General features: G+C 61.1%; 2 protein-coding genes across 4 annotated transcripts; one reads left to right on the forward strand and one right to left on the reverse strand.

Annotated features, from left to right (window-relative positions):
* Positions 1–509: 509 nt before the first annotated feature.
* On the reverse strand, positions 510–7,399 carry LOC112531456. 3 transcript variants are annotated; one of them, XM_040654992.2, is made up of 5 exons: positions 7,303–7,399; positions 5,253–5,399; positions 2,657–2,752; positions 1,449–1,527; positions 510–983 (listed from the first exon to the last, which is right to left on the reverse strand). In XM_040654992.2, the coding sequence occupies exons 1-5, from the start codon at positions 7,378–7,380 to the stop codon at positions 961–963; spliced, it is 423 nt and encodes a 140-aa protein (XP_040510926.1). In that variant the 5' UTR covers positions 7,381–7,399; the 3' UTR covers positions 510–960. The 3 variants fall into 3 exon arrangements, with proteins under 3 accessions (XP_040510926.1, XP_025002336.2, XP_025002337.2); XM_025146568.2 differs by lacking the exon at positions 7,303–7,399 and having other exon boundaries at positions 5,253–5,525; XM_025146569.2 differs by lacking the exons at positions 2,657–2,752; positions 7,303–7,399 and having other exon boundaries at positions 5,253–5,525.
* Positions 7,400–9,881: 2,482 nt separating this feature from the next.
* Positions 9,882–13,620, forward strand: LOC112531447 (polyadenylate-binding protein 2). The gene is made up of 3 exons (XM_040654993.2): positions 9,882–10,362; positions 11,465–11,579; positions 13,435–13,620. The coding sequence occupies exons 1-3, from the start codon at positions 9,907–9,909 to the stop codon at positions 13,590–13,592; spliced, it is 729 nt and encodes a 242-aa protein (XP_040510927.1). The 5' UTR covers positions 9,882–9,906; the 3' UTR covers positions 13,593–13,620.
* Positions 13,621–13,993: the final 373 nt, after the last annotated feature.

The following is a 13,993-nucleotide window of genomic DNA, read 5'->3' on the forward strand; positions in this document are numbered from 1 at the left end:
CCGGTTTTGGGTCTTTTGGACCCCAATTCCTCTCGAAAGGGATTTTTTGGGGGTATTCCGGAGCGATTTGGGGTCTTTTTTCGGAGAAAAAAGGGCGTTTTCGGGGTTTTGCGGGCAGAAAAAGCGCTGCCCCCCCCCCCCTTCATTGTCCGCAATGGGACCGCCGCGGCCGCTCATGAATATTAATGACCTCGAGGGTTCAGCGCTGGAGCTCGTGAATATTGATAGCCCTCATGAATATTAATGAGCACGGCGTGCCCAGCGTTAGAAGCCTTTGAGAGTCCGCGCGTCGTTAATTAGGGCGGTTAATGAGCGTTAACGAGGCTAAAACAGGCGCTGGCGGTCCTTATTGCCTGTTAAGTTCATTTGTAGGTGGCTTATAAATGATCAATTGGCTTTAATTGGTGCTAATGAGCACTTTTATCCGTGCTAGTTAATATTAATGAGGATTAGTAACTGTTAATGAATGTTAATGATCGTAGCCGGCTGTTGTATTCGTGTAGGGATAGTGAGTTTTAACGGTCTTTAATTAATGGCACTCATCTATGGGGCACAAACCTATGGGGCGGATCTATGGGGTGGATCTATGGGGCAGCACGGATCTATGGGGCACAGATCATCTATGGGGCACAATCTATGGGGCGGATCTATGGGGTGGATCTATAGGGCAGCACAGATCCATGGGGCAGTACAGATCATCTATGGGGCAGAGCTATGGGGCACACATCTATAGGGTGGATCTATGGGGTAGCACAGATCTATGGGGCACACATTTATAGGGCACATCTATGGGGTGGATCCATGGGGCAGCACAGATCTATGGGGCAGAGCTATGGGGCACGCATCTATAGGACAGATCTATGGGGTGGATCTATGGGGCAGCACAGATCTATGGGGCAGGAGGGATCTATGGGACGCTATGGGGCAGAGTTGTGGGTCCGGATGTCGGAGTTCCCTCTCTCAGGTCCCGTTCAGTTGTGGGTCTGAAAGAAGAGAAGAGCGAATGTGTGGGGCTGCCCCATAGATGGGATATGTGGGATGTGGGATGTGTGGGGCTGCCCCATAGATGAGATGTGTGGGGCTGCCCCATAGATGCGGGATGTGTGGGGCAGAGCTGTGTGGGGCTGCCCCATAGATGGGATATGTGGGATGTGGGATGTGTGGGGCTGCCCCATAGATGTGAGCTGTGTGGGGCTGCCCCATAGCAGCAATGTGTGGCGCTGCCCCATAGATGAGATGTGTGGGGCTGCCCCATAGATGTGGGCTGTGTGGGGCTGCCCCATAGAGGCAGGAATGTGTGGGGTTGCCCCATAGATGAGATGCGTGGGGCAGGGCTGTGTGGGGCTGCCCCGTAGATGGGATGTGTGGGGCTGCCCCGTAGAGGCAGCAATGTGTGGGGCTGCCCCATAGATGTGGGCTGTGTGGGGCTGCCCCATAGCGGCCCTCACCGTGGGGCGGCGCCAGGCGGGTGCGGATGGTGCCGAAGGCGTCGTAGGCGTAGAGCAGCGCCAGCCCCAGGGCCAGGCTCTGAGGGGTCAAAGGTCACAGGTCACTGCGGGGTCACCGCTGGGTCACGGAGGGGTCATGGGGTCACAGTGAGGTCACGGTGGGGTCACGGTGGGGTCATGGGGTCACGCTGGGGCCAAGGGGTCACGGCGGAGTCATGGCGGGGTCATGGGGTCACGGTGAGGTCATGGGGTCACTGTGAGGTCATGGCGGGGTCATGGGGTCACAGTGAGGTCATGGTGGGGTCAGGGGGGTCACGGTGAGGTCATGGTGGGGTCATGGGGTCACGCTGAGGTCATGGTGGGGTCATGTTGAGGTCATGGGGTCACTGTGAGGTCACGCTGGGGTCACGGTGGGGTCATGGGGTCACGCTGGGGCAAAGGGGTCACAGCGGGGTCGTGGGGTCACGGCAAGGTCATGGTGGGGTCATGGGGTCACTGTGAGGTCATGGGGTCACTGTGAGGTCATGGTGGGGTCATGGGGTCACGGTGAGGTCATGGTGGGGTCACGGAGGGGTCACGGTGAGGTCATGGGGTCACGGTGGGGTCACGGCGGGGTCATGGGGTCACAGTGAGGTCAGGGAGTCGCAGTGAGGTCATGGGAATCACAGTGAGGTCATGGTGGGGTCATGGGGGGTCACGGTGAGGTCATGGGGGGTCACGGAGGGGTCACAGTGAGGTCATGGGGTCGCAGTGAGGTCACGGTGGGGTCACGGTGGGGTCACGGTGAGGTCAGGGGGGTCACACTGAGGTCATGGTGGGGTCATGGGGTCACAGTGAGGTCATGGGGGTCACAGTGGGGTTACATTGAGGTCAGGGGGGTCACAGTGAGGTCACGGTGGGGTCATGTTGAGGTCATGGGGTCACGGTGAGGTCATGGGGGTCACTGTGAGGTCACGGTGGGGTCATGGGGTGACAGTGGGGTCACGGAGGGGTCACAGTGAGGTCATGGGGTCACCACGGGTCACCCTGGGGTCACGGGGGTGTCACAGCGGGGTCGAGGGTCACGGTGGGGTCACGCGGGGTCACATTGAGGTGAAGGGGTCACAATGAGGTCACGGTGGGGTCGGGGGGGGGTGACGGAGGGTGCGGGGTTACTGGGGGTCAAGGGTGGCGGCGGGGTCAGAGGTCGGAGGTCAGAGGTGACTCACGAAGGTGACGGCGGCCATGACGCTGCGCGACGCCACGATGGCCATCAGCGCCACCACGGCGGCCACCACCGCTCCGCTGCACGAACGCAGCGCCTCCTGCTGGGCAACGGCGGTACTGCAGCACCGCGCCGGGGGGGAAGGGGGGAGATGGGGGGATATAGGGGGGATATAGGGGGGAATGGGGGGAGATGGGGGGATATAGGGGGGATATAGGGGGGAATGGGGGGAGATGGGGGGAGATGGGGGGATATAGGGGGGAATGGGGGGAGATGGGGGGAGATGGGGGGATATAGGGGGGAATGGGGGGAGATGGAGGGGATATAGGGGGATATGGGGGGATATGGGGGGATATAGGGGGGAATGGGGGGAGATGGGGGGGATATGGGGGGATATGGGGGGATATAGGGGGGAATGGGGGGAGATGGGGGGGATATAGGGGAATATGGGGGGTATGGGGGGGATATAGGGAGGAATGGGGGGAGATGGGGGATATGGGGGATATAGGGGGGAATGGGGGGAGATGGGGGGCTGGGGGGGGAAATGCGGGGAGATGGTGGGGATATAGGGGGATATGGGGGGTATGGGGGGGATATGGCAGGGAGATGGGGGGTATGGGGGGGATATGGCAGGGATATGGGGGGAGATGGGGGGGTATGGGGGGGTGGGGGGTGTATGGGGGGGTATGGGGGGCTGGGGGGGGACATGGGGGGGTATGGGGGGACTGGAGGACTGGGGAGGAATGGGGGGATATGGGGGGCTGGGGGGTGAGGGGGGGTAATGGGGGGATATGGAAAGGATATAGGGGGGATATATGGGGGGATATGGGGGGGGTATGGAGGGGATACAGGGGGATATGGGGGGGACTGGAGGACTGGGAGGACTGGGGGGGAATGGGGGGATATGGGGGGATGTGGGGGAGTGGGGGGGTAATGGGGGGTAATGGGGGGATATGGGGGGGACTGGAGGACTGGGAGGACTGGGGGACTGGGGGAGAATGCGGGAAAGTGGGGGGGTATGGGGGAGATATAGGGGGATATGGGGGGATATGGGGCCTGGGGGGGGGTATGGGGGGGATGTGGGGGGGTATGGGGGACTCTGGGGGGGACTGGAGGACTGGGAGGACTGGAGGACTGGGAGGACTGGAGGACTGGAGGACCGGAGGACTGGGAGGACCGGAGGACTGGGAAGACCGGAGGACTGGGAGGACTGGAGGACTGGGAGGACTGAGAGGACCAGAGGACTGGGAGGACTGGAGGACTGGGAGGACCGGAGGACCGGAGGACCGGAGGACTGGGAAGACCGGAGGACTGGGAGGACTGGAGGACCGGAGGACTGGGAGGACCGGAGGACTGGAGGACTGGGAAGACCGGAGGACTGGGAGGACTGGAGGACTGGGAGGACTGGAGGACTGGAGGACTGGGAGGACCGGAGGACCGGAAGATTGGAGGACTGGGAGGACTGGAGGACTGGAGGACTGGGAGGACTGGAGGACCGGAGGACTGGGAGGACCGGAGGACCGGAGGACCGGAGGACTGGGAAGACCGGAGGACTGGGAGGACTGGAGGACCGGAGGACTGGGAGGACCGGAGGACTGGAGGACTGGGAAGACCGGAGGACTGGGAGGACTGGAGGACTGGGAGGACTGGAGGACTGGAGGACTGGGAGGACCGGAGGACCGGAAGATTGGAGGACTGGGAGGACTGGAGGACTGGAGGACTGGGAGGACTGGAGGACCGGAGGACTGGGAGGACCGGAGGACCGGAGGACCGGAGGACTGGGAAGACCGGAGGACTGGGAGGACTGGAGGACCGGAGGACTGGGAGGACCGGAGGACTGGAGGACTGGGAAGACCGGAGGACTGGGAGGACTGGAGGACTGGGAGGACTGGAGGACCGGAGGACTGGGAGGACTGGGAGGACTGGAGGACCGGAAGACTGGAGGACTGGAGGACTGGGAGGACTGGAGGACCGGAAGACTGGGAGGACTGGGAGGACTGGAGGACTGGAAGATCGGAGGACTGGAGGACTGGGAGGACTGGGAGGACTGGAGGACTGGAGGACTGGGAGGACCAGAGGACTGGGAGGACTGGAGGACTGGAGGACTGGGAGGACCGGAGGACTGGAGGACTGGGAGGACCGGAGGACCGGAAGATTGGAGGACTGGGAGGACCGGAGGACTGGAGGACTGGGAAGACCGGAGGACTGGGAGGACTGGAGGACTGGGAGGACTGAGAGGACCGGAGGACTGGGAGGACTGGAGGACCGGAGGACTGGGAGGACCGGAGGACTGGAGGACTGGGAAGACCGGAGGACTGGGAGGACTGGAGGACTGGGAGGACTGAGAGGACCGGAGGACTGGGAGGACTGGAGGACTGGGAGGACTGGGAGGACTGGAGGACTGGAGGACTGGGAGGACCAGAGGACTGGGAGGACTGGAGGACTGGAGGACTGGGAGGACCGGAGGACTGGAGGACTGGGAGGACCGGAGGACTGGGAGGACTGGAGGACTGGAGGACTGGGAGGACTGGAGGACTGGGAGGACTGGGAGGACCGGGAGGATGGGCGTACGGGAGGACGGGAGCCCCGTGGGTCCGTACCACGCAGTCTCCGTGGGGCAGCCGGGGGGTGAAGCGCAGCAGCGCCGCCCCCAACGTGGCTCCGCCCCACAGAGCGGCCAACAGAGCCGGGAGCAGCGCGTGGGGCGCCGACAGCGCCAGCAGAGGGAGCAGCGCCGCCCACAGCGCCTGCGGGACACATCGCACCCATAGGGACACATAGGGACACATAGGGACCCATAGGGACACATAGGGACACATAGGGACCCATAGCGACCCATAGGGACCCATAGCGACCCATAGGGACCCATAGGGACACATAGGGACCCATAGAGACCCACAGGGACCCATAGGGACCCACAGGGACCCCATAGAGACCCATTGAGATCCATAGGGACCCATAGGGACACATAGAGACCTATAGGGACACATAGAGACCTATAGGGACACATCGCACCCGTACAGACCCATAGGTACACATACAGACCCCATAGAGACCCATTGGACCCACAGGGACCCATAGGGACACATAGAGACCCCATAGGGATCCATAGAGACCCATAGGGACACATAGGGACCCATTGGACCCATAGAGACCCATAGGGACCCATAGGGACACAAAGGGACCCATAGAGACACACAGAGATCCATTGGACCCATAGAGACCCATAGAGACCCCAAAGAGTAACATTGGACCCATAGAGACCCATAGAGACCCATCACCCCATAGCTGGACCCATTTCACCCCATACTGCCCCATATCTCCCTATATCGCCCCTTATCCCCCTCTTTCACCCCATATCGCCCCATATCTCCCCCTTTCACGCCCCATATCCCCCCCTATCACCCCATATCCCCCCCATATCGCCCCCTATCGCGACCCATATCACCCCATATCGCCCCCTATCGTGCCCCATATCCCCCACCATCACCCCATATTCCCCCCCCATCACCCCTTATCTCCCCATATCTCCCCATATCGCCCCATATTGCCCCCTATCGCGACCCATATCACCCCATATCCCCCCCTATCCCCCCACATCCCCCCATATCTCCCCCTATTGCCCCCTATTGCCCCCCATCACCACTTATCTCCCCATATCTCCCCCTATCGCCCCATATCGCCCCCCTATCGCGACCCATATCACCCCATATCTCCCCCTATCACCCCATATCCCCCCCATCGCCCCCTATCGTGCCCCATATCCCCCCATATCACCCCATATCCCCCCCATCACCCCATATACCCCCATATCACCCCATATCACCCCCTATCGAGACCCATATCACCCCATATCTCCCCCTATCACCCCATATCCCCCCCTATCGCCCCATATCGCCCCCAATCGCGACCCATATCACCCCCTATCCCCCCATATCGCCCCATATCACCCCATATCCCCCCCTATCACCCCATATCCCCCCATATCACCCCATATCACCCCCTATCGCGACCCATATCATCCCATATCTCCCCCTATCACCCCATATCCCCCCCTATCGCCCCCTATCGTGCCCCATATCCCCCCCATCACCCCATATTCCCCCCCATCACACCTTATCTCCCCATATCTCCCCATATCGCCCCATATTGCCCCCTATCGCGACCCATATCACCCCATATTCTCCCCTATCGTGCCCCATATCCCCCCCATCCCCCCACATCCTCCCCTATCGCGACCCCCAATCCCCCCATATTTTCCCCCCAAATCACCTCATATTTCACCCCCCATCACCCCTTATCTCCCCATATCTCCCCCTATCGCCCCCTATCGGGACCCATATCACCCCATATCCCCCCCTATCATGCCCCATATCCCCCCCTATCCCCCCATATCACCCCATATCCCCCCCTATCATCCCATATCCCCCCATATCACCCCATATCTCCCCCTATCACCCCATATCCCCCCCTATCACCCCATATCACCCCATATCCCCCCTATCACCCCATATCCCCCCCATCACCCCTTATCTCCCCATATCTCCCCCTATCCCCCCATATCGCCCCCTATCGTGCCCCATATCCCCCCCTATCGCCCCCTATCGGGACCCCCAGTTGCCCCCCCCCCCCCCCATATCCCCCCTCTACCGTCTCGGCCGCCATCAGCCGCCCCGCGGGGGTCCGCAGCGCCCCCCAATCCCAGCGCCGCTCCTCCGGCTGCCCCATAGCGCCGCTCCGGGGGGTCAGAGGTCACGGCGGGTGGGGGGGGGGGGGGGTCATGGGGTCACGGCGCGGTCACGTGGGTGGCACCGATGGGACGGAGGGGGGGGGGGGGGAGGGGAGGAGAGGGGGGCACAGATGTGGGGCGGAGTCATTGATGGGGGGGGGGTGCAGCTGTGGGGCAGGGATGGATCTGTGGGGCAGGGATGGATCTGTGGGGCAGGAATCTATGGGGCAGGGATGGATGTGTGGGGCAGGGATGGATCTGTGGGGCAGGGATGGATCTGTGGGGCAGGGATGGATCTGTGGGGCAGGAATCTATGGGGCAGGGATGCATCTGTGGGGAAGGGATGGATCTGTGGGGCAGGGATCTATTGGGAAGGGATGCATCTGTGGGGCAGGGATGGATCTGTGGGGCAGGAATCTATGGGGCAGGGATGCATCTGTGGGGAAGGGATTCATCTGTGGGGCAGGGATGGATCTATAGGGCAGGGATGCATCTGTGGAGAAGGGATGGATCTGTGGGGCAGGGATGGATCTGTGGGGCAGGGATGGATCTATAGGGCAGGGATGGATCTGTGGGGCAGGGATGGATCTGTGGGGCAGGAATCTATGGGGCAGGGATGCATCTGAGGGGAAGGGATGGATCTGTGGGGCAGGGATGGATCTGTGGGGCAGGAATCTATGGGGCAGGGATGGATGTGTGGGGCAGGGATGCATCTGTGGGGCAGGAATCTATGGGGCAGGGATGCATCTGTGGGGAAGGGATGGATCTGTGGGGCAGGGATCTATTGGGAAGGGATGCATCTGTGGGGCAGGGATGGATCTGTGGGGCAGGAATCTATGGGGCAGGGATGCATCTGTGGGGAAGGGATTCATCTGTGGGGCAGGGATGCATCTGTGGGGCAGGGATGGATCTATAGGGCAGGGATGGATCTGTGGGGCAGGGATGGATCTATAGGGCAGGGATGCATCTGTGGAGAAGGGATGGATCTGTGGGGCAGGGATGGATCTGTGGGGCAGGGATGGATCTATAGGGCAGGGATGGATCTGTGGGGCAGGGATGGATCTGTGGGGCAGGAATCTATGGGGCAGGGATGCATCTGAGGGGAAGGGATGGATCTGTGGGGCAGGGATGGATCTGTGGGGCAGGAATCTATGGGGCAGGGATGCATCTGTGGGGCAGGGATTCATCTGTGGGGCAGGGATGGATGTGTGGGGCAGGAATCTATGGGGTAGGGTTGTATGTGGGGCAGGGATGGATCTGTGAGGCACGGATGCATCTGTGGGGCAGGAATCCATCTGTGGGGCAGGAATCTATGGGGCAGGGATGGATCTATGGGGCAGAGTCGCAGCCCTTACACCCCTCCCCACTCAACTTCCGTTCCTTCCAATGCCACTTCCGCCCTTCTCGAGGCCTATGTGGGATCTACTTCCGCCCTTTCCTTGCGCATTCGCCCTTAACCCCACCCACTTCCTTCACTTCCGCCCTTAATCCCACCCACTTCCTGCATACCCGCCCTTAATCCCGCCCCTTCCGCCGCTCTCCACCAATCCCTGCTTAAAGGCGTCCCCTCCGTCGTTAAGGAGCGCCAATCCCCCATTGGTGGCCGCAGTTCCTCATTTAAGACCCCCAACGCGTCATTAAAGATCCCAATTCCTCATTAAAGGGCCCCAATCGTTTATTAAAGAGCTCCAAGACCTCAACTTTCGGTCTTCACTCTCACCTCCGCCCTTAACCCTACCCCTTCGCCCTCACTTCCGCTCCTAATTGCTCCATCCAACCCGACTTCCGCCCTTCTCCTCCCTCACATCCGCTATAGGCCACACCCCTTCCCCCCAGGGCCTCCTTCCGGCGCAAACCCCGCCCCTTCCGGCTCTCTCCACCCTACACTCGTTTAAAGGTCCCAGTTCTCTGTCTAAAAACCCTGAGCACCACAACTTCCGGCCTTCGTCCTCACTTCCGCCCTTAATCCCACCCCTGTAACCCATTTCCGCCCTTCTCCTCCCTCACATCCGCTCTAGGCCACACCCCTTCCCCCCCAGGGCCTTCTTCCGGCGCAAACCCCGCCCCTTCCGGCTCTCTCCACCCTACCCTCATTTAAAGGTCCCAGTTCTCTGTCTAAAAACCCTGAGCACCACAACTTCCGGCCTTCGTCCTCACTTCCGCCCTTAATCCCACCCCTGTAACCCATTTCCGCCCTTCTCCTCCCTCACATCCGCTCGAGGCCACGCCCCTCCCCCCTCCAGGCCCTCGTTCCGGCGCAAACCCCGCCCCTTCCGGCGCTCTCCACCCTTCAATCATTTAAGGGTCCCAGTTCTCAATCTAAAAACCCTGAAACCCCACAACTTCCGGCCTTCGTTCTCACTTCCGCCCTTAGTTGCTCCATCCAACCCGACTTCCGCCCTTCCCTACCCACACATCCGCCCTAGGCCACGCCCCTTCCCCCCAGGGCCTCCTTCCGGCGCAAACCCCACCCCTTCCGGCGCTCTCCGCCAATCCCGTCATTCCTCCCCTCGCCGACGGTGCCGATGGCGGCGGCGCTGCGCGCTCCGAGCGGTGCCCAAGCGGCGGCGGCGGCGGCGGCAGCGGCGGCGGCAACGGCGGCGGGGGCCGGACCCGAAGCGGGCAATCCCGGGCCGGGCCCTTATGGCAACGGCTTAGGGGCGGCCGAAGGGGACGAAGGGAACGGGAGCGAAGCGGGGGGGAGCCGGGGGAAGGGCGGGGGGAGGGGGGGCGGAGGGGGAGCCGGGCCGGGGGGGAGCGGAGGAGGAGGAGGAGGAGGAGGAGGTGGAGGAGGAGGCGGCGCCGCCGCCGCCGTCGTCGTCGGGGTCGGGTCGGGATCGGGGACGTCGCAACCGCCGCCGCCGTCGGGGCCTTCGGGGTCGTCGTCGTCCGCCGGGACGGCGCCGGAGGGGAACGAGGAGTTGGAGGAGGAGGGGGGGCTCGGCGAAGGAGACGGAGGGGACGCCGCCATCGAGGATCCGGTGAGGGGATGGGGGGGGAGGGAGGAAGGGGGGAGAGAGAAGGGCCGGAAGTGGGGGGCGGAAGGGGCGGGGCTTGAGGGGGATGGCGGGAAACGGGGGTGGTCACGTGATGGGGCCGGTAGCGGGAAGAAGGGGTGGGCGCGGAAGTGGGGGGGTGGGAGGGAGGAGGAGGGAGAGAGAAGGGCCGGAAGTGGGGGGAGGAAGGGGCGGGGCTTGAATGGGATGGCGGGAAAACGGGGATGGTCACGTGATGGGGCCGGAAGCGGGAGGAAGGTGGAAGAAGGGGTGAGCTCGGAAATGGGGGGGGGGGGGGCGGGGGAGAGCGGGAGCGGAAGTGAGGGAGAGGAAGGGGCGGGGCTTGAATGGGATGGCGGGAAAGGGGGCGGTCACGTGACGGGGCCGGAAGTGGGGGGGTGGAAGGGAGGAGAGGGGAGGAAGGGGTAGGGCTTGAAGGGGGTGGTAGGAAAGGGGGGGTGGTCACGTGATGGGGCGGAAGTGGGGGGAGGAAGGGGCGGGGCTTGAGGGGGTGGCGGGAAACGAGGCGGACACGCGACGGGATCGGAAGCGGGGGGGGTGGGGGGAGGAAGGGGCGGAGCTTGAAGGGGGTGGCGGGAAACGGGGGGTGGTCACGTGACGAGGCCACAAATGGGCGGGGGGAGGAAGAGGAAGGGGTGGGCCCGGAAGCGGGGGGGTGGGGGGAGGAAGGGGCGTGGCTTGAATGAGGGCGGGAAAGGCGGGCGGTCACGTGACTGTGCCGGAAGTGGGAGGGAAGGGGTGGGGCTTATAAAGGTCACGTGGATGGGGTGGTGGGAAAGCGGTGGTCACGTGATGAGGCGGGGGGGGGCTTTTTTAGGGTCATTTTGAGGCGTTTTGGGTCCTTTTTGGGCTCCGTTTGGGATCTCTTTGACGGTTTCCCCATTGTGTCACTTCGGGGTCTTTGTTGGGTCCGTCGGAGTCCATTTTTGGGGCGGAATTCGGGATCGTTTCGAGGCCGTTTGGGATCTTTGGGGATCTTTGGGGATCTTTTGGGATGGGGGAGCGCCGAAAAGCGGCGCTGAACCCCAAAAGCGCCTTTTTTTTCCCCCAAAATGGCCGTTTGTAGGAACTGGAGGCCATCAAAGCCCGCGTGCGAGAGATGGAGGAGGAGGCAGAAAAGCTCAAAGAGCTCCAAAACGAAGTGGAGAAACAGATGAATATGAGCCCCCCCCCGGGCAACGGTGGGCCGCTTTTGGGGGGGATTTGGGGTCGATTTTGGGGGGATTTGGGGTCAATTTGGGGCATTTGGGGGTCAATTTGGGGCACTTTGGGGTCAATTTGGGGGGGATTTGGGGTCAACTTGGGGGGGTTAGGGTCATTTGGGGTCAATTTGGGGCATTTTGGGGTCATTTGGGGTACTTTGGGGTCAATTTGGGGGGGATTTGGGGTCAATTTGGGGCATTTTGGGGTCAATTTGGGGTACTTTGGGGTCCATTTGGGGGGGATTTGGGGTCGATTTGGGGGATTTGGGGTCAATTTGGGGGGGGTTGGGGTCATTTGGGGTCAATTTGGGGCACTTTGGGGTCAATTTGGGGGGGATTTGGGGTCAACTTGGGGGGGTTAGGGTCATTTGGGGTCAATTTGGGGCATTTTGGGGTCATTTGGGGTACTTTGGGGTCAATTTGGGGGGGATTTGGGGTCAACTTGGGGGGGTTAGGGTCATTTGGGGTCAATTTGGGGCATTTTGGGGTCATTTGGGGTACTTTGGGGTCAATTTGGGGGGGATTTGGGGTCAATTTGGGGCATTTTGGGGTCAATTTGGGGTACTTTGGGGTCCATTTGGGGGGGATTTGGGGTCGATTTGGGGGATTTGGGGTCAATTTGGGGGGGGTTGGGGTCATTTGGGGTCAATTTGGGGCACTTTGGGGTCAATTTGGGGGGGATTTGGGGTCAATTTGGGGGGGGTTAGGGTCATGTGGGGTCAATTTGGGGCACTTTGGGGTCAATTTGGGGGGGATTTGGGGTCGATTTGGGGGATTTGGGGTCAATTTGGGGGGGGTTGGGGTCATTTGGCGTCAGTTTGGGGCACTTTGGGGTCATTTGGGGGGGCATTTGGGGTCAATTTGGGGCATTTTGGGGTCAATTTGGGGAGCATTTGGGGTCAATTTGGGGGGGATTTGGGGGGCATTTGGGGTCAATTTGGGGCACTTTGGGGTTATGGGGGGGAATTTGGGGCCATTTGGGGTCATTTTGAGGGATTTTGGGGTTATGGGGGGGAATTTGGGGTCGATTTGGGGGGATTTTGGGGTTATAGGGGGGGAATTTGGGGGGATTTGGGGTCATTTGGGGTTATGGGGGGGAACTGGGGGTCATCCCGGGGGATTTGGGGTCATTTTGGGGTTATGGGGGGGAATTTGGAGTCATTTGAGGGGATTTGGGGTCATTTGGGGTTATGGGGGGGGAATTGGGGGACATTTGGGGTCATTTTGAGGGGTTTTGGGGTTACGGGGGGGATTTGGGGTCATTCGGGGGGATTTGGGGGTTATGGGGGGGAATTAGGGGTCAATTTGGGGGGATTTGGGGATTATAGGGGGGAATTTGGGGTCATTTGGGGTTATGGGGGGAATTTGGGGATATTTGGGGGGTTTGGGGTTATGGAGGGGCACTTTGAGGTCAATTTGGGGCGATTTGGGGTGGTTTTGGGGTGACGTTTGGGGTCGTCTTTAGGAGTGCCATTTGGCGTCCCATTGGGGTCATTTTAGAGTTCCGTTTGGGGTCACTCTGAGTCACGTTTTGGGGTCTTTTTAGGGTCATTTGGGGTCCCTTTGGGGGTCGTTTGGGGTCACATTTTGGGGTGCCGTTTGGGGTCACTTGTGAGTCATGTTTTGGGGTTCCTTTTGGGGTTATTTGGGTGCCACTGTGGGTCTTTTTGGGATCCTTTTGGGGTCATTAGGGGTTCTATTTTGGGGTGCCATTGGAGGTCCTTTTGGGGTCGTTTGGGGTCACATTTCGGGGTCCCATTGGCAACCCGGTTTTGGGGTCATTTGGGGGGGGATTTGGGGTGGTTTTGGGGTGACTTTTGGGGTGTCCCCACAGCCGGCCCCGTTATCATGTCGTTGGAGGAGAAGATGGAGGCCGACGCGCGCTCCATTTACGTCGGCAACGTCAGTTCTCTATGGGGTCTTCTATGGGGTCTTCTATGGGGTTCTATTTGGGGTCGGGGGCTTTTGGGGATCCTTTTGGGGTCTTTATGAGGTCTGGGGATTTTGGGGATCCTTCTGGGGTCTTTATGGGGTCTGGGGGGCTCTATTTGGGGTTTGGGGCTTTTGGGGATCCTTTTGGGGTCTTCTATGGGGTCTGGGGGGCTCTATTTGGGGTCTGGGAGCTTTTGGGGATCCTTTTGGAGTCCTTTATGGGGTCTGGGGAGCTCTATTTGGGGTCTGGGGGCACTTGGGGATCCTTTTGGGGTCTGGGGGGCTCTATTTGGGGTCTGGGGGCGTTTGGGGATCCTTTTGGGGTCTTTATGGGGTCTGGGGGCTCTGTTTGGGGTCTGGGAGCTTTTGGGGCTCTTCTATGGGGCATGCGGATCATCTGTGGGGCTGGGGGCACCGCTATAGCGTGCAAGACATCTTCTATGGGGCATAGAACTCTTCTA

The sequence above is a fragment of the Gallus gallus genome, chromosome 35 (genome assembly GCF_016699485.2).
Source record: "Gallus gallus isolate bGalGal1 chromosome 35, bGalGal1.mat.broiler.GRCg7b, whole genome shotgun sequence".
NCBI lineage: Eukaryota > Metazoa > Chordata > Aves > Galliformes > Phasianidae > Gallus > Gallus gallus.